Here is a 19111-nt window from a genome sequence, read left to right as displayed (position 1 = left end):
TTACTTTACATATATAAAAAAAATTCTCACCAAGTTTGAACTCCTAATATCAATTTTAAGTTTTTACAATTTAAGTATAAAGTTTTTCCATTTTGAAATGCATGCAAAAATTATTTTTTCAAATTTCTAATATTCACTTTTTATAATAATACAAATCAGTTTGATAAACAAGGTGGGGAATTTTATGCTCTTCTAAAACGCTTTAGAGATTTTTTGCACTGGTTTACCAATAGGAGAAAAAAAATTTTTTCAAAAACTGTGCTTTAACGACTCCTACTGATGAACCAGTCCGAGTTACACAAACAACCTCTAAAGCGATTTCGAATTATTGTAAAAAGTGAATATTAGAAATTTGAAAAAATTATTTTTGCTTGAATTTTAAATGGAAAAACTTGATATTCGAATTGTAAGATTTTCACCACCAGGCAGAAGTATCCATGAAAAGAAAACGTAATAAATATATGACAACAGATTTTGTTAATTCAATCCAAGTAGCAAATTGAGGAAAGGAAAACTTTATTAATTTAGAAATAAATAAATTCTATGAATGGAAAGATTCTTCATGGTCACAAATAAAAAAACATCCCATACCTTATTTAAACGATTTAACATTTATTTCTTTTAAAAAAGCAACGCCTTTCATAATATCCATAGATAATTCAGCCCCCGACAGAATTTTAAAATTAAAAATTGAATGAAATTGAGTGATAATATAAAACCACGTGAAACTGCAAGGAGAATAAATAACCACAGATAAAAAAGAGAACATTTTTAAAGAACTGTGTCCCTTAATGTAAAAAGGGAAAGCAAGAGTTTTGGTTCAATTTGGATCCAATGACAATTTATTATTTTGAATAAGTTTATTGTATGATCTATTCCTGTTTACAATATTTTTCTCTGTATTGTTTGCAGCTTTAAGTACTATAACAAATCTTTATTAAAAAATTTGGAGATTTTAATTGTTTGTCATCTGATTTGATATTTATTTGCATTGAAAAATTACAATTATTGATTTAAAATGTCAAGTTTTTATATTTTCTGGGTAAATATCATTTTTAAACAATGTAAAAAATCATCTAGAATATATGTCACACAGAAAATAAATAAAAACTAAGACGTGCAGAGCCAGGAGCGAGGTGATAAGGGCGATAGAAAAACTAAAAATAGAATAGATAAAATGAATACGGAAATGCTGAAGTACTAAGGAAATAAGGGAAAGAACTTATTATACAGAATATTACAGGTAGTATAGAGAATATGCAAACAATTCCAGAGTAGTGGAAAATAGCAATAATAGCAGCTATCCACAAAAAAGGAAGATATATAGGCAGCATTTAGAACCAATATATCAACACAAGATAGTTTATTCACTTTGAGGCAAATATGGGGATTTATGTTGCAGCAATCGATTTAGAGAAAGCCTTCGATAGTATAAACAGAGAAAATATATGGGAAATAATGAGGAATAGAAAAGTTAGTAAACAACTGATAAACATAATTAAGAATATACAGTGCTTTTCAGTTAAAGTATCCACCTTTAATAACTTTTGTAATACTGGTATTTAGAAAAAATCCAAAAACACGTCAATTTATGTTGGAAGGGGCAAGCATTATGGCATATTTAAACTTACTGGAAAAGCCACCCCCTCACCCCTAGCAGCATTCCCTTTATTTTTTTAAATTACTTGTCATATTTTTTATGTAAAATTTGGATACTCCTCTTTGAGCTGATTTCAAAAATGTATAATACTTGTAGGTTAAAGTGGTTAGTTTATGAGATAAACAATTTTTCTTTTAAGAGCACAAATTTTACTTATTATTTACTCTCATCTTATTTGCCTGTACTAAAATGGGTTGTACAACAGTTTAAACTCTTTAATCTTTTTAACTGTGCTATTTATTATGAAGTTACAATAAGTGTTCAAAATGAGTACCATTCACTTCCATACAATGGTATAATCTATTTTGAAATGCCTCTCTGACATTGCTTAATACGGCTGGATTTAATTGTCGACATTCATTTTCTATCCTCTCTCGTAAATCATCCAGAGATTCTGGTTGGGTAGCATAAACTTTTGTTTTTAAATACCCCCATAAAAAGAAGTCTAGGGGTGTTAAATCCGGTGACCTAGGTGGCCACTCCATCATCTGCCCCCTTCTACCTATCCAAAGAGCGGGGAATGTTTCGTTTAAAAATTGTCGGACAGGCATAGCATAGTGTGGGGGAGCTCCGTCTTGTTGAAATACCAGTAAATCTTCGGAAAGTTATCATCATTTTCTATTATTGTTGTAATACGTGGGTCAACCCCTTCCCTGAGTAACTCAAGATATGATTCACCATTTAAATTTCCGTTGATGAAGAAAGGTCCGACAATGTGGTCACCTAGGATACCACACCAAACGTTTAATTTTTGGGGATGTTGTGTATGGAATTCACGCATAATATGTGGATCACTTTCAGCCCAATATCTACAATTATGCCTACTTACTAAGCCATTTAATTACTATGAGCATTCATCAGAAAAGCAAATATTGTTTAACAATTGCGGATTGTTATTGATAATTTGCGTCATTGATTCGCAAAACTCTAGACGACGATCAAAATCATCTTCATTCAACTCGTGCACCAACTTAACTTTGTATGGGTGGTACTTGAATTTATGTAGAACTCGGAAAACTGTAGAAGATGAAACACCGATCGCTCTACTTATTGTTGACAACGATTGGGGTTGTTGAGCCTCTAAGCTGACTTGCCCTAAAATTGCCACTTGGATTGCTTCGTTATTTACGAGTCCCTCTCGCTTATGCACTTTATTGCAAACAGACCCTGTTGTGGTAAATTTCTCCATCAGTTGAATTACATACTTATGAGTTGCATGTCTTCCGTCATGTAATTCGTTAAATATTCTAGCAGCAGCTCTTGCACAATTATTATTTTGGTAGTATAAACCTACAATTTCAATTCTTTCTTGCAAAGAGTAAATCATTTCAGAGAAACAAAATAAATAATGTATCAAATTACACTATCAATAGTGACTACAAATTCTAGTTGACAATGTCAAACTTTAATTTGGTTTTTTGTTGTTTGGATTTTTTAAGTAGAATAAATAGCACAGTTAAAAAGATTAAAGAGTTTGAACTGTTGTACAACCCATTTTAGTACAGGCAAATAAGGTGAAAGTAAATAATAAGTAAAATTTGTGCTCTTAAAAGAAAAATTGTTTATCTCATAAACTAACCACTTTAACCTACAAGTATTATACATTTTTGAAATCAGCTCAAAGAGGAGTATCCAAATTTTACATAAAAAATATGACAAGTAATTTAAAAAAATAAAGGGGATGCTGCTAGGGGTGAGGGGGTGGCTTTTCCAGTAAGTTTAAATATGCCATAATGCTTGCCCCTTCCAACATAAATTGACGTGTTTTTGGATTTTTTCTAAATACCAGTATTACAAAAGTTATTAAAGGTGGATACTTTTATCTGAAAAGCACTGTATATGAGAAAACAGAGAATGTAGTACTAGTTAGCGGGAAGACGACAAGCAGATCTATTACATAAAGAGGAGTAAAAATATCTGAAGAAATAAACAAAGAAAGAAAAAAAACACACAGAGGATAAAACAGATTGGGACCAATCTAACTAAATGAACTAATGTATGTGGACGACCTACTAATCTTCGTTACCACAAAAGAAGAGCTACAAAATAGAATACAGAAGTATTGAGTATTGAGATGAAGCAATATTTGTACATAAAGATACAAAAGACAGACATAACAAACCAGAAGAAATAACTGTGCAAATACAAGAATTCGAAAAGTAGAGTGTCGAGGTACAATTATAAGACCAGATGGAAGAATTGACGAAGAGGTAGCCAATAGGGTATATAGGACAATATCCACCCTGTAGTGGTGTAGGAGTATTATTTAGCAAAAAATAATAAAACATACGAAAACGAGAATTTACGAATTAGTACTAGTGCCTATGCTGATCTATGGATGCGAATCCTGGGTGTTAACCAACAAATTAAAGCAAAACATAACAACATGTGAAATGAAAATACTGAGAAAAATAGCGGGGGTGGAGAGACTCGATAAAATAAGGAACGACATAATCAGACGCAAATTAAACGTAGTGAGTGCATAGCAAAAAATCGAACAACAGTTGAAATGGTTCGAACATATGGTGAGAATGAAGGAGAACAGAAAAGTTGAAGCGATATGGGAAACGGAAACAAACAAAAAGAAGGAAGGAAATGGAATGGAAAAATAGCAAAAAAATGGAAAAAAGGAGACTGAAGTGCACATTTTATTGATCAGTTAGTAGTGCATTGAAGCTTTTAAGTTATCTCATCTTCAACTGAATCATTTCCTTTGGCTGTAAAGCATATTAATGAATAGTTTTATTTAAACGCAAAAATATAGAAGGCAAATTTGAGTTAATCAACATTATGATAAATAGCAGCGGATCAAAAATTTTATGAGAAGGAAATCAGATTGGTGACGTAAGAATAAAACTAAAACAAAACGATGTAAGAGTCATAATTTAGTATAAAAGAACCAAAAAGTATTATGTATATATTATTTATATATATATATATATATATATATATATATATATATATATATATATATATATATATTATATTATGGACGCACTGTATATATCTATAAACCCTGGAAGAATTGAAATTATTTTTATTATTGTACAAAAAAGTTTAATCACCTGCTGCTATTCCAAAAGGCATCTCCAAACCTGGGGTCGTATTTTATGGCTACTGGATAAATAACACTGCCGACTTCAAAACTTCCCTTTTTAAATTGCATGACTGATGTATTATTAATACAAGTTCCTTCTGGGAATATGAGAATAGGTGGATTTTTGGGATTGCTCACGTGTTCTCTTAACCTGAAAAATTAAATTAAAGCAACAATTTACAAGCACCAAGTCAATTTGCAAATATTCTGATTGAGGAATAATGCTTCACAATCGCCTATAAAAAAAATTATTTAATTTCAATTTTTTTAGACAATGTTTTCTGTTAAGTATATAGAAAACTTAATTATTTACATTAGAGTAAACAGATCATTCAATAAGTCGTGTGACTAACTAAGAGAAACACATTTTTTTGTCAAAAATCGATTTCATTCATCAACGTAATCTCCTTCAAGAGCAATACAATAATTCCGAAGCTTCTCTAACTTCTCAATGCCTTGCTTGAAGGAGAATTGGTCTATACCTCGAAATAAGCTTTAGTTTCAGCAATTGCTTCTTCATTTGAGCTTCTTACCGATGAGAACTTTTTTGTGATCAGCAAATAGCCAGTAGTCACTGGGGGCCAGATCTGGACTATACGTTAGATGAGGAAGCGATTCAAAGTGTAAGTTTTTCCTTGATTTTTATATTCAAACGATCCAACAACTCTATTTAGTATTCGCTATTGATTGTCTCTCCCTTTTGGAAGTAGTCGATGAACAATATTTCATGCGCATCCCAAAATACTAAACCCATAACTTTCCCAGCTAATTGTTGTGCCTTTGGAAGCTTTGGACGTCGTTCCCCGGTAGCAGTCCACTCAGATGATGATTCCGGAGTGAAGTGATAGATCAATATTTCATCCATTGTCACATATCCAGAATTACCCGATTGTTGGCAAAAGTTTTTGGGAGTTTTAGACGAAAGATGTGGCCGAGAGAAAGATTTGAGCTTCGTTAGTGTAGAGCTTTGACGTGAAGAATCGCCATCATAATATGAGAATAATTGAGACGGATTAGCAGCAGAAGTTTCGTAATAAAAATATAAGCTATTGGAAAGATTGAAGTAACCTTCTTTTTACAACGAAATATCGTTGACCATTAACTCCTATTCAAGATATACAATCACCGTAAACGATTCTAGCGACAGTCGTTTGAAACAGCTTGTGGTATTTGTACATTGTTCATGGAAATAGGGGGGCACTGGTCTTTTCTTAGAGTGAAAGTCACTTGGATGAATTTTGTTTGCTCAGCCACGTTTGGATATCATTTAAATATGCTCTACTATGGTGTGATGAGGTCTTCACCAGTGACAAGTCCTCTTTATCCGTTTTGTAGGTCTCCTGGCCAATTTGTTTTTAGTCTTCTACCACCTTGTTATTTTATAAATGGATGGAGTAACGTGTTTCCATAGTTAGCCAGTTCAAGATGTTTCGTGCTTCCTTCTTTCATGACATCTTTGACAAAACCCACACTTAAGTTTTTATGTAAGGTTAGGTTCGACCCATGCCATGTTGCATCAGCTATCATGAGAAGTATTATGGAGTGTTAATTTGGATTTTCTACCAATTAGTCAGTATAACTCTATTACTTTCAGTTCGATTTGCTTGCGCTTTTTAATGATATGGTCTTTCCATGTAAGCCTTGTGTCTAGTTGCATGCCTAAGTACTTCGTGTTAGTAGCTTGTGGTATTTGTACATTGTTCATGTAAACAGGGGGGCACTGGTCTTTTTTTAGAGTTAATGTCACTTGGGCGGATTTCGGACCATTATTGGTAGTATTATGAACTTGATTATGGCATTAGTTATTCAAGCACCACGTTTCATTGCTTTGAGAACTGTACTCAAGCCACAACGTTGTCTTTTAACGATGATATAAGACAGATTAGCGACAGGATGGATATTATTGGGGAATAATTTATTCAATGTAAGGATACTGCAGCGAGTTGGATTGAATCCTCTCATTACCACTTAACTGGGTGTTGAGAAATATAAAAGCAATTATACTATCTGAATATACGCAGAATTAGACCTTCTATTATAAACTCTATAAATGAATTTGTTATAGAATATATTGTTCTGAAATATTGTAACGAATGCAAAAATTATGACATACCTATTGGCAACAGCACTTCTATCCCTAGTTTCAGATCTTTCAAACCAGATATGCGGGGAGGCTCTTGCTAATGCTCTTTGGAATATTCCCAAGAAGCCACCGTGGCGTTGACCTATCTATTGAACGTTAGTAAATAATATTAATTTTTTCGAACTTATATTTAATATAGAGCTTTTCTTCCACTTTATAAACTTTTTTCTTTGTGCATCTTGAATGGAGAAAGGAATACATTTATTAGTCCCGTCAAATTAGACCAAAAAATAAGAGTGAAGCTACATAAATTCCTACCAAGCTGAAAATCAGTACAATTGTTTAAAATATAATTTAAAATAAAATTTGAAAGTTCCCTATCATTCCCATGTATGGAAAAAATGTTATTCAAGGTCAAAAATGTTGTAAAAGCTATACCTAAAGATGGCAGTGGATTCTTAGATCTCAAGAAAAATTAAGGGAATATTTAGTCGTCCCCAAATCAAGGATACAAACTTTGAAGGAAAGATGAATTATCTGGAAAAAGTCGCCTGGAAATGTTTTCCTAAATTTCCTAGGAAACTATAAAGCGGAAAATTACGACTCAATGAATGAGCTTATAACTTCATAAAAAGCTTTGCGATGTAATATGTCTTTAAAAATCAGTGGCGTAGCGTGCTTTGGAGGGGCCCTGTATCAAAATTAGTTGGGGGCCCAAATGAAGGGTGAAATTTGATCACAAAATAAACAAAAATGCTTGGTTTAAATTAAAATAAATATTTATTGATTATAAGTTATCGCTTCCTCCTAGAAATTGAGTTAGACCAACAATTCAAATTGAATGTACACTTTTCTTGCCTTTTTTCGGCATATCGATTTATTAAATCATCTATAGCTGAAGACGATTTCAGTTTTTCTAACATTTCTGCCTCTATAGACAATAGTGACAAGTCTGATATCCGTTCCTACCTCATCGAAGTCCTTGGATAATTTTTTATCAGTTTTAATTTTAAAAAACTTTCATCTGTTGCGGTAAATTTTATCAGCAAAAATTCCATGAGTTCCTTAATGGAATGAATTTTTTGAATTTCAGATTTTCAGCATGTTTTCATAGCAATTAATTGTTCATAAAGATTAACTAAGAGATGTCTTTACTGTATTTAGTCGACAGTTTTTCGGAAGCATTTTTTATCTCTTCGTTTGAAGAAGATAGGAGTTTCTCCGGTTGTAATACCTTAGAGGCTTCTGTAGCCCGGGAGCCACGTATCATTGATACAGCTGATATGGCGGTAGCTACGCTCCTGTTAAAAATACATATCCTGCACTCTCATCTGGATTTATTCCCCAAGAATTTGGATGCTGTGATTGATGAACAAGGCATCAACACATTTCCTTAATAGAAAAGTCCAGGAATGCTAGCAGAATACTGTTGAAGACTTAAAAGGAACCTACCAGAATCCAAACATTCACAAAAAATATAGGGGTATTTATTGTACATTAAGGGAGTTTTTTATAAAAATATATGTCACAAAGAAACATTTTGATGTGACAAAAAATTTTAAATTTTGTTGACCAGTGTTATTTAATCGTATTTTCGAAGTACTTCAACAGGTACATTATAATACTGTGTAATAATTCTTAGCAAAATATGCCCTTTGATTTGTAATCGGAACCATTTGGTTTTATTGGTGTATTTCATGAGCAAACTAGAGAGATTACATTTCATATGTATTGAGAAAGTAGCAAAATCATTATATGAAGTCCTCTAATATATTTTTATATATATTTTAATATAATAGCGACGGAATTAATAGCATGTAATTATTCTTCATTCATTTTTGTCAACATGTACATGGTATATCAGGATAATTTGGGTCCTATGTATATTGAAAACTGTTGTAAATATTTATCTGAACATTTGTGTAGGGCTCTTTTCAGTTAAAATATTTTTCTACAAGAAAAATTTCGACATATCAAAATTTGTGTAATTTTTCAAATAGCAACCCCATTTTTGTTAAATATCAGTGTATTCTGAAATGAGGGAAGTTTATGCTTATAACTATGTATTCAAATTAAAAGGTTCTTGTAGATACTTGAAAAAACAAAAATATTTGATATCTGAATCATTAGTAGGTCTTTTTGATATATTAATAAAAAAACGAACGCTCAAGTGCCAACAAATAATATTTAATTATAGGGTTGGTAACTAAGAACTTTGTCACGTGATACTGTCACATTGATGTAACTTTAGAAGCAAGTAGAACGTCAGTTTAGTTGTGGGTTAATTTTAAATGGAGTGCAGAAACGAACATTTTCGGCATATTGTACTTATATGTGAAGTTTATGGTGCTGATTGCTCAACAAAGCGCACTCGTCAGAATTGGTATAAAACATTCCGTTCTAGAGATTTTTACCTCAAAGATGAGCAACGTTCTGGTCGGCCTACTGGAGTTGATGATGACCAAATCAAAGTTTTAATTGAAGAGGATCGTCATATAACTGTTCGAGAGGTTGCGAAGAGGCTACATGTATCGCACGCAACAATTCAAAAACACTTGGGCTAGTTAAGAAGCTTGATATTTAGGTACCTCACGGATTGAAAGAAATTTATTTAAAACAAAGAATCTACATTTGCGATATGCACCTCAAACGAAATGAAACCGACCCTTTCTTGAAAAGCAATCTTTTTCTATTGTTAACAACGCTGGATAGATATTTTGTATACGACTCTTAAAGAAAAAGTCTATTGTAGTGATATCGACGAATAGAAAGGCCATGGATGGGAACCATTGTTCGCCATCCAACAATCCTCAAAAAATCTTTTGCACAGGTGCAATCTTATGGTCTGGGACTTCTTAATGTTTATGCTGCAACTGATTCCAGTTGAAATCTAATCGATTCAAAACAATTTTCTACAATTTTGAGATAAATTTGAACAAAAATAAACAGAAAATAGATTTTTTAAACAACAGCCTATCATCTGTAAGATTACCATTTAAATTTTTGTCATAAAAATGCACCACAACAACACAGACATGTGATGCCATTTGAATTTATATATAATTCTCAATATATTTTAATTCGACGCTAATTTTTGAATCCCCTATATATATATTTTAATTTCCAATAATTTAGAAAGCTTCATACAGGCGTTATACAGGCAAGACTTGGTAATTTTTGACTTGGCTCTCTTTGTTTCCCGAAAATTAATTTGTTTATGAACAGCTGCACTCATCGAAATTTTCAAAAAAAAATTGAAATAACTCAAAACTGGAATTCTTTATACACGTTTCGAATTGATTTATATTAAAATGCACTGTCAATTCTGAAAATACAATAAACAATAGAGCACTGCTTCTAGATAAAAAAAAATCAAATAGCATCTGTAAAGTCCTTCAGACAAATTATCAGAAAAATATTACTGGTAGTTTTCGATATACATGTCAACTCAAATAGTTGTCTATCGTGAATAAATTTATGAAAAGAACTTAGAATTAGATCGATGTCATTCACATGTATTTGCAATAAATTATTGAGAGGGATAAATGTTAAGAATACGTTTAAGAAGTAGAAAAAAAGCTTCATGCCTATTTTCTGTTGTAGAATTAATTCCACTAATTCATTTATGCCATCAAAAAGTATATACTTATTTAAGATTTTAGATTTCAAGAATTTGAACAAACAATTCAATTGTTTTAAGTCAAGCTCCGGGTATTTTTTTGCAACATTCTAAAAAATGGATTTTTTTTTGGAATATGTTCAGGGGTGTTCCCTGATTGTAAATTCAAGTGGGCTTCATGGAGGCCGCCATCTTGAAAAACACGTTTTATGGAAAATCTCGCGAACAGCGAAATTTCATATAAATGTTAATTGAAGAAAATTCCAAACGACCCAAAATATATACACTAGAATCCCGCTAATCCGTACCCCGTTAATCCGATTTTTCGGATAATCCGAACTGTCTATCGGTAATCAATTATTTTCATTTTCACGCTTCTCGGCGGTTTACTGCAGCAGCTATGCTCTCGTCGGCAAGCTTCCCGTAGGTGTAGGGATCTTGTGCCCTCCACTCATCGATGACTGAGTCGTTTGGTTTCCCACAACCGGGAATTCCTCTCACCATTTGAAGCAAAGGACCATGGTTATAACTGTCATCTGGTGAGTCAATAAAGTAAAGGGAAGTCCACAGTTATAAGTAACTGTATTCCATCTTTCACTGTCACTTTCTTGATTTTTTCCATTAAAGTTAAGTGTAGAACCTCCTTCCATAAGTGTACGGAGAAATGTCTTAAGATTGGCTATGTTCATTGCCTGGAGGCCATTGGCTATATCAGAGCTGAAGCATTGGGTGAGAGGAATACAGTATTGATTTCGCCACTTGAGTAGGTGCTATCTCAATGAACAAAATTGCCTTATATGGCAAGTCCTCTTCTTTATTGAAACGGTCAACAGCCTTGACTACCTCGTTGTGGAACCAGAGTTTAAATAGTCCATGTCCATCCACGCTCGTGTTTGATTCGTGTAGTAGACCGGTAGGTACTTTATTTACCTACCATCATTAATGGTAATTTATGGTTTCCGGCGGTATTACTACATGCCATCAATGTTACTCGTTCCTTGCTTATTTTAAGCCCGGGGCCAGGTTTCCTGCTATAAAGCTCAACTTTTTTTGTCAACGCCTTGAAATTTAAGCTGGTTTCGTCAGCATTGTAAACATACTGAGGAGAATATCCTCCTTCAATAATAATAGCAGTAAACTCAACCAGATAAGCTTATGCCGCAGCTTTATTTGAAGATAATTGCTCTCCAGTTATTGTCAACTGGCGGACGCCATGAAGAACTTTCCAACAGTTCAACCACCTATTGCTTGCAGTAAACAATTGATCTCCATTCATTAAATTGTTCAGTTGCACAGTTTTTTCTTGTACAAGATATCCACTTACGGGTGTGTCTTTTTCTTTATCTTGGACAAACCATAAATAGAGAGCTCCATCGACTTTGTAGAACTTAGAAGTTTTGGATGTTTGGCTAGACGATGATGCTGTGTAGAACTGTTCTAGCTTGGTACGGTTTTCATAGAGAAAGAATATGTAGTCAACCCTCGAACACTACAATAAAAACTGGTGTAAGTAAACACGGTTAGATAACATTCGAATACTGTAACTAAAACAGTCGCAGATAAACCAGCTATAAAAAAATGGAAAGGAGGAAAAATGCGCGCGACACACCGTCGATGACTCAACGCATCGTCTATCGTCAGAAATACTTAGTTACATGCCACGTTTTGTCAATTCTTTCCGTTTTTCCGTTCGTCGAATTCATTCCTACGCATGTTTTTGGAATGCGAAGAATTATAATTATAAATGTGTACAAAAACAACTTTTAATCAGAAACTTTTCCCAATGAAAACGATTGTTCGGTTAATCGGAATTTTTGGAAATTCGCACCGGCCCCTGTCCCAATTAGTTTTGATTAGCGGGGTTCTAGTGTACTACAACTTATAATATCGTGGGCATTTTGCGTGCACTCGATATTTACAGCGTTACAGCTCCTAAAATATAAATGTTACGGGAAAAAGTTTCTAATAAAATTTATAGGAAATTTCATACTCTACAAATTCAGATACCGGCATTTTTAATTTATCATGAACCGTTAACTATATATTTACCAAAACCCATGTTGCAAAAAGTTTGGAGCGCTATAAATAAAAACCTTTACGTTATAAAAAAAGTTCCAAATAAAAAAGATGGTAAAAATTCTTCCACAATTTTCGTAGCACAATGCGCGGTACGCGCAATATTCGTAAAACGTGTTTTTCAAGATGGCGGCTGACGTGGGCGCCCCTCATGACGCCCACTTGGATTACATTCAGGAGACACCCCTGAACATATTCCAAAAAAAAATCTGTTCTCTAAAACTTTTCACTATGAACTTACATTTTTTACTCTGGCGCTTGGCCTAGCTGTAATATCCTATAAAAAACATTTAGGGTTGCAAACTTTATAAACAATAATCATGTTTTGGGACCTAAGTTGAGAAGATGGTTTAATGAAGCTAAAAAAATATATTAACTTTCTATTTCTCAGTAAAATACCAAAAGTATGGTATGAGTAACTAACTTAGAATATATAGTCATTATATACAATCGAACAATAAGTCCTCGGTCTACCAGATAGTGGTCAGCACAAATCACATTTTTAAATTTTCCCTTGAAGTAGCATTTTACAAACGACAGATGTGATATTTGAGATCATTTCCTCCAATAATCACATATATATTAAAATCATCAGATGAAGAAACTGCCAAAAATTTTTAGGCAAATTTCCACATTTGCAAGTTGCATTAATTTTTTACACGCAGAAATTCAATGTTTTAAGGAACTCAAGTATACAAATAATCATTATAATGCAATATTTGGTTGTTCAAATAAATACCAAAAAAAGGAACCACTTAAATTTTTTTCGGTAAGTTTTCATCTTCATTTAGCAGATAATATATAAATAAAGACATTTACTGTACCCAAAAATCGAAAGTTTATAAAAGTCTGGTTGCAGATGTGAGGCGTGAAAATTTCATCTTATCATGAGAGCCATGTTGTTCCTTCCTTCATTGACTCATTGATTACCTATGAGAGAGGAAATTTTTGCAGGATAAGCTATTAGAAGAAGGTGATGCAAAAGACTTGGATGAAGACACATTTTTTATACATAATAATAAACTTATTAATTTTGTGTGATATAAAAATATCAATCTCATTTATACACAAGTATTTTTTCCTTTTTTCGTCTTTTAGTAGAGTTTAAATCCAGTAGTATCCTGCCATCTTGTTTCTACTTTATTGCTAAAATGTTAAGTACTCATTTCTTTCATTCTTTATACCTTAAGAATGCAAAATAAACAGATCGACCAAAAATCATTGGAAATATTTTATTTTTAGTTTTAAAGTCAAACGGCGCGACGCTTTTACATGGAGTTTTTCAACGAATAAACGCTACTCCTAAAAACTCATTTTAACATTATCGTACACCTTGATGTAACTTGAAAACCACTTGGTTTATCAAAAAAATATATCCTCTATAAACGCTATGCATTGAAAATTAAGGAGCCCATTGCGTTTTTGAAAATTCATTTTTAGTGGAAACCGCGGTCACCAGCAGAGCTGCGAGAAAGGCTTAGATTTGCGTGGGTGGCCAGTCATTAAACGACTCAGTGGTTCCGACGAGCGCTTAGGATCATATTAGCTTCCGGTACACTTAAGCTGAGGCAAGGAATTTATGAGGGAAGCTCAAATCATGATTATAACAATATTATTAATATCGATAAATATTTAATAAGTATTAGTCTTTTAATAAGGTGACCATATTTTTTTATTTCAAATTCGGGACGGGTACTTGTAGCGGAGGGAGTAGTATTCAATAACTTGAATATATTTTTCGAATTTTTTTAACGAAAATTATTCATAACAAATCAAATTTTTTTAATCAGAATTACTGAGTACAAAAATATATATTTTTCTGTACTATGGATCTTTTTCAGTGGGTCCTTTCGCTTTGAAGCATTGTATAAAATCGTGTGCAATTTTTTTCATAATTAACTTTAGTCATTTTTTTATACAATAATAATCTTTTTGTATCTCACCATTGAATGTACATTTTCTTTTTTTAGAACCATTTTTATAAAAAATCATTCACTATTTCATTTATGAAAAAAAATTAATTGATTAACTTGCCTTACAACAAAAGCAAATAAAAATCACAAACTAAATATTAACTTAACCTTAAACTTATAAACTTAAGCTGACAAAAACATGACTAAGCATAATATCCAACTATTACGATTCTTCGTTTCCTCTTCCTCCTAACGCTCTGATACACGATGTGCTTACGCAGGCATTTCACTAAGCACTCACGACAATCATGTTTATGACCACGATCTTTCAAATTCCACTTAGCCTAGAGCGTAATAATCGTAAACCCAAGTGGAATGGTTTAAGAGGCGTTTTAAGCTTTGAGATGAATATTAACGAATAGCAAAACGGAAAATATAAAGCAAAAGCTTTAAGAAGTTATGTTGTAATTTGTAAGTGAATTTTTTAGTGAAGTGCTTAACTGATTTAAATCAAAGTAAAATCAAAATTTCTTCTGCGGCGATAGTAAAATAGTCACAAGAATGCTTCAAAAGTAGTTATAATATGCCATACCGCATCAAATGATGAGATAGCTTTCCATGGTTGCAATCTATGTTGCTTGAGTTTTGAATTCCGCTAATTCTTTCAACGCCCACTTCGATCCACTTCTTGACAAGGGTCTTCGTGAACGTTACTAATGACATCATGAGGGACGCTCCTGCCGCGATCACAACGGAATCGAATGCACCCTTGGTGATTCTGACGGGAGCTTATGATCGTTTTACTGTGGCCTGGAATGCCAAATTGTTGTTTTAATCTGACTTAAGTGCTTGGATTTTCAAGTGAATATTATTTCGGTTTGACTGAGTAAGGTCCAAATTTAAACCCTTTCTCGTTCTCGTTTTAAGTACTTAATAGAACGTGTGTATAATTTGGGGGTGAGAAATATCTATAATATTAGTTATAATTTATATCCTAATGTTAGATATTTACAGATTTATTTAATAATGGATATTAAAAGCACTACTAGTTCCGATAGCAAACTTGAGCCTAAAAATGAAAGAAATGTTTTAAATTTTCAATTATGTCTAATATGCAAACATGAGTTGTCCGATGTTTCTTGCGCTAGTCGGAATTATATCTACCCCGACGAAATTATCATAAGGTGATTGTAATACATGTCACATTTTTAATGGAATGGCATTGGTTCCTGGTCTGGGCAAACCAGTTAAAACTGAAACTTTTGGAGGCTAAGCAAACATCTCAAAATTCATTGTATTTACAAATGTGTATAACGCTAATTCAATAAAGAGTTGTACCAGACGGAAAAAAAGCTTCAAGGAAACACTAGAGCAAGGCCATTGAGAATCCAGATACATTATTACCTAAGTACTGGCATTTGTTTATTCAATATTCAATAAAAAACAACTCACAAATTTTCTAAGAAAACAGTCGATCATTCAATAATTCAAAAATTAAGATTCTTAATAGGGTACTTGCATTTTTTAAAAAGTATTTATTTTTCTTTTTACTTTGTAAGTTCTTGATATCAAATAATGTCATAAAATAAAATATTTAATTAAAAGTGAAAAAATAATGTCTTTCATTGGTTTTCAATTGTGATGTCATATGTTTAATAAAAACATTGCATTGTTGTCTGCTTGCTGATCACGAGGTTATCGATGCCGGCAACGTAGCGTGTAATGTTATAAAACAGTTTTTATTTAAATGTTAAGTATAAATAAAACATTTTTTTATAAAGTGAATAAACCTTTTATATGTTAAGTTCTTACATTATTACATAATCACGTTAAAAAGCCCAATAGACTCAATTACTCTAAAAATATTAAATTAAGTTGAATTTGAATCTTACTTCCATTGAAATGATCCTAACAACAAAAATAATTATATCTCGCAGGATAGTCCAAACGACCAACACTTTCAAACCATTTTTGTTGTTCTATGTTCAAATTTCTTGGCATTATAAAAAAAACTTTATCAGGTGTTTTAGTCGTGGTATTTTTATATCCCGGCACAAAACACGATTTATATACCATCTTTCCATTTTCAGATTAATCAAAATTTAATAATAACGCTTATTTTAGAATAACCGAGATAATAACTGTCGTTTTTACTTTGTATTAAATGTTTAGTATTCATTTTATACCTGTGACGTTACGCAATATGACGGCCTTACTGAAATATTTAAACTACCTACAAAATTTTTTAATGTTCAATAATTTTTTTTCTCTATGAATATTTATCGAAAAATTAAAAAAAATTATAATAAAAGTTGTATATCCAAAACTATTTTTTTCTCAAACCATGCAAGTATCCTATTATCATTTACAAGATACATTGTTGGAAGCATCGCACGAAGAAGCTGATACAAGAATAATATTTTATTTGTTAAAACAGACGGATATTGTGGATTGTAAAGATATGGAAGTTATAGTTCTACTAGCATATATCAAAGGTTTTTCTGTCCCATTATCATCTCCTAGCTAGAGTATTTATATATGACGAGGTTATTCATAATGTTGTTGAATTTGTAATTTGGTTATATACAACAAACTATAATATAAAAAATTATAAATACGCCCAGAGGAATATTGCCTCGTCTAAACCAAATTGCCCCCATCTTTGGAAAGCCTGAAGCAACATTGCCGACGTGTTCATTATCAAACTAAGATATGGCTGAACAGCACTACACCTACCCTAATTTTACTAAATTTTTATAATTTTGTTCCTGTAGAAAAAAAAATGAATTGTATTGGTTCCTCCAAATGTATACCTCAATCTACATGTGGGAAGGGTGAAATAATTAATCCTGAACAAAATATCCTTGAAGATCATATATATGATAATGAAAGTTTGGGCTAAATAATCACAGTAATAGTTAATAATTAATATATATATATATATATATATATATATATATATATATATATATATATATATATATATTAATTAATTAATTCTTCGCCGTCTTCCGATTCCCAGCTTCCATTTTTCTCGATCTTCCCAAAGATCTTCTTCCAATCCTCTCTCTCGAATATCCTTCTCGATACCTTCTCTCCAACTTAATCTTGGTCTTCCTCTCTTTCTTCTTCCTTGTGGTGCCCAATTTAAAATTTGTTTGGGTATGCGGTCTTAAGGCATTCTTTGGACATGTCCGTACCATCATAACTGATTCACCCTAATGTCTTCCGTAATCGTGTGTTGCACCTTCTTGATCTCCCTGATTCTGTCGTTTCTTATTTTTTCCAGTCTTGATATTCCTGCCGCGCGTCTCCAATAATCCATTTCTGTGGCTTCAAGCATTTTGACTGTTTTTTCTTTTAGAGGCCAGACTTCGCTACTATATGTTGTTATACTTTTTATTATGCTATTGTATATTCGATGTTTGTTTTCCTTGGATAATTGTTTGTCCCACAATATACTATTTAGTTGTCTTATTGCTTGTCTTCCTTGGTTATTTCTTTGTGCTATTGCTTCATCTAATCTTCCATCATTAGTGATGATCATGCCTAGGTATTTGTATTTTGTACAATGACTTATTTTTTGTTGTGTTTCTTCAAGTATTAAATTTTGTTGTTCTCCCGTTAATAAAGTTAATAAACGTAGAGGTAATTTTATCATAGATTCAGATGTTATTATATTCACGGAAAATGATAATAATTTATAAAAATTTGTAGAATGATTGTCAGAAATCACTCTTTTAATTTTTTTTCTTATTTTGTGAGGCTGCTTCATTCTAAAAGCAGTTATGGTATAGTATACAAATAATTAGTATTTTTTATATAATTATTAATTTTATATTCTGTAATTAATACTAAATAGGTGGTAGTGCTGGAAACATGATATAATTGATGTTAAATACAAAAAAAATAACGAATCATTAAAAACAAGGTGACCGGATTGGTTGGGACAGCTCCGGATTTCCACCTTGCGTCCCGGATGTTTCTAGAAGCAATATTTGCCCCGGATTATTCCGAATTTTTGAAAAGCTTTTTTTTCAATATTTATTTTAAATATATTTCAATAAGAATTATTTTTACAAAATTTGAATCGAAGAAATTGTGCATATTAAAATACACGACACGCTTTGAACCGTTTGAAGCATACAATGAATTCTCGAATTTGCGCATCCTAACGCTAAGAGTCACGATGTGTAGCATATAGCATAGAAAAAGATCCATGCTTCAGAAAAATATAAAAAAAAATTTGTACTCATAATTCTTTTTAAAAAAATTTAATTCTTTAAAAAATACTGATTTTCATTATATCCTTAAATAGTATTTATGAATAATTTTCGTTAAAAAAATTCAAAAAATATATTCAAGTTATTTAACTACTCCCTCAGCTACAAGTACACGTCCCGAATTTGAAATAAAAAAAATGTGTGTGTCAGCTCCGACGCACGACTGGAGTTTACTCCTCAAGTTCGATAGTCTAACCAGACGCAAAAAGAGTTTATTTAACTTAAAAAAGATTGGTTGATTGCCAAAATATTTTGGGCTTCCTTCATTAATTTTTTTTTAATCTGTAAGCTCGCTGTCTCTCGGCTGGAGTTTTTGGAGGTTTAGATTTTTTCCTAGTCAAAAAATATTAGAAAATTAGAAAATTTATAAATGCATAATT

The 19111-nt window shown here is 32.1% G+C and overlaps 1 protein-coding gene across 4 annotated transcripts in view; it reads right to left on the bottom strand.

Annotated features, from left to right (window-relative positions):
* Positions 1 to 19111, bottom strand: part of LOC130452380 (glycerol-3-phosphate acyltransferase 4) — an 89205-nt gene that overhangs the window by 10971 nt on the left and 59123 nt on the right. For all 4 annotated transcript variants that reach the window (XM_056791624.1, XM_056791625.1, XM_056791622.1 and 1 more), the window contains exons 5-6: positions 6871 to 6986; positions 4726 to 4908 (exon numbers count right to left, since the gene is read on the bottom strand). In XM_056791624.1, coding sequence (XP_056647602.1) covers positions 4726 to 4908; positions 6871 to 6986 — 299 coding nt within the window. The remainder of the gene's footprint in view (positions 1 to 4725; positions 4909 to 6870; positions 6987 to 19111) is intronic.

The sequence above is a fragment of the Diorhabda sublineata genome, chromosome 1 (genome assembly GCF_026230105.1).
Source record: "Diorhabda sublineata isolate icDioSubl1.1 chromosome 1, icDioSubl1.1, whole genome shotgun sequence".
Classification (NCBI taxonomy): Eukaryota; Metazoa; Arthropoda; class Insecta; order Coleoptera; family Chrysomelidae; genus Diorhabda; species Diorhabda sublineata.
This window is presented reverse-complemented; position numbering and strand designations above follow the sequence as displayed.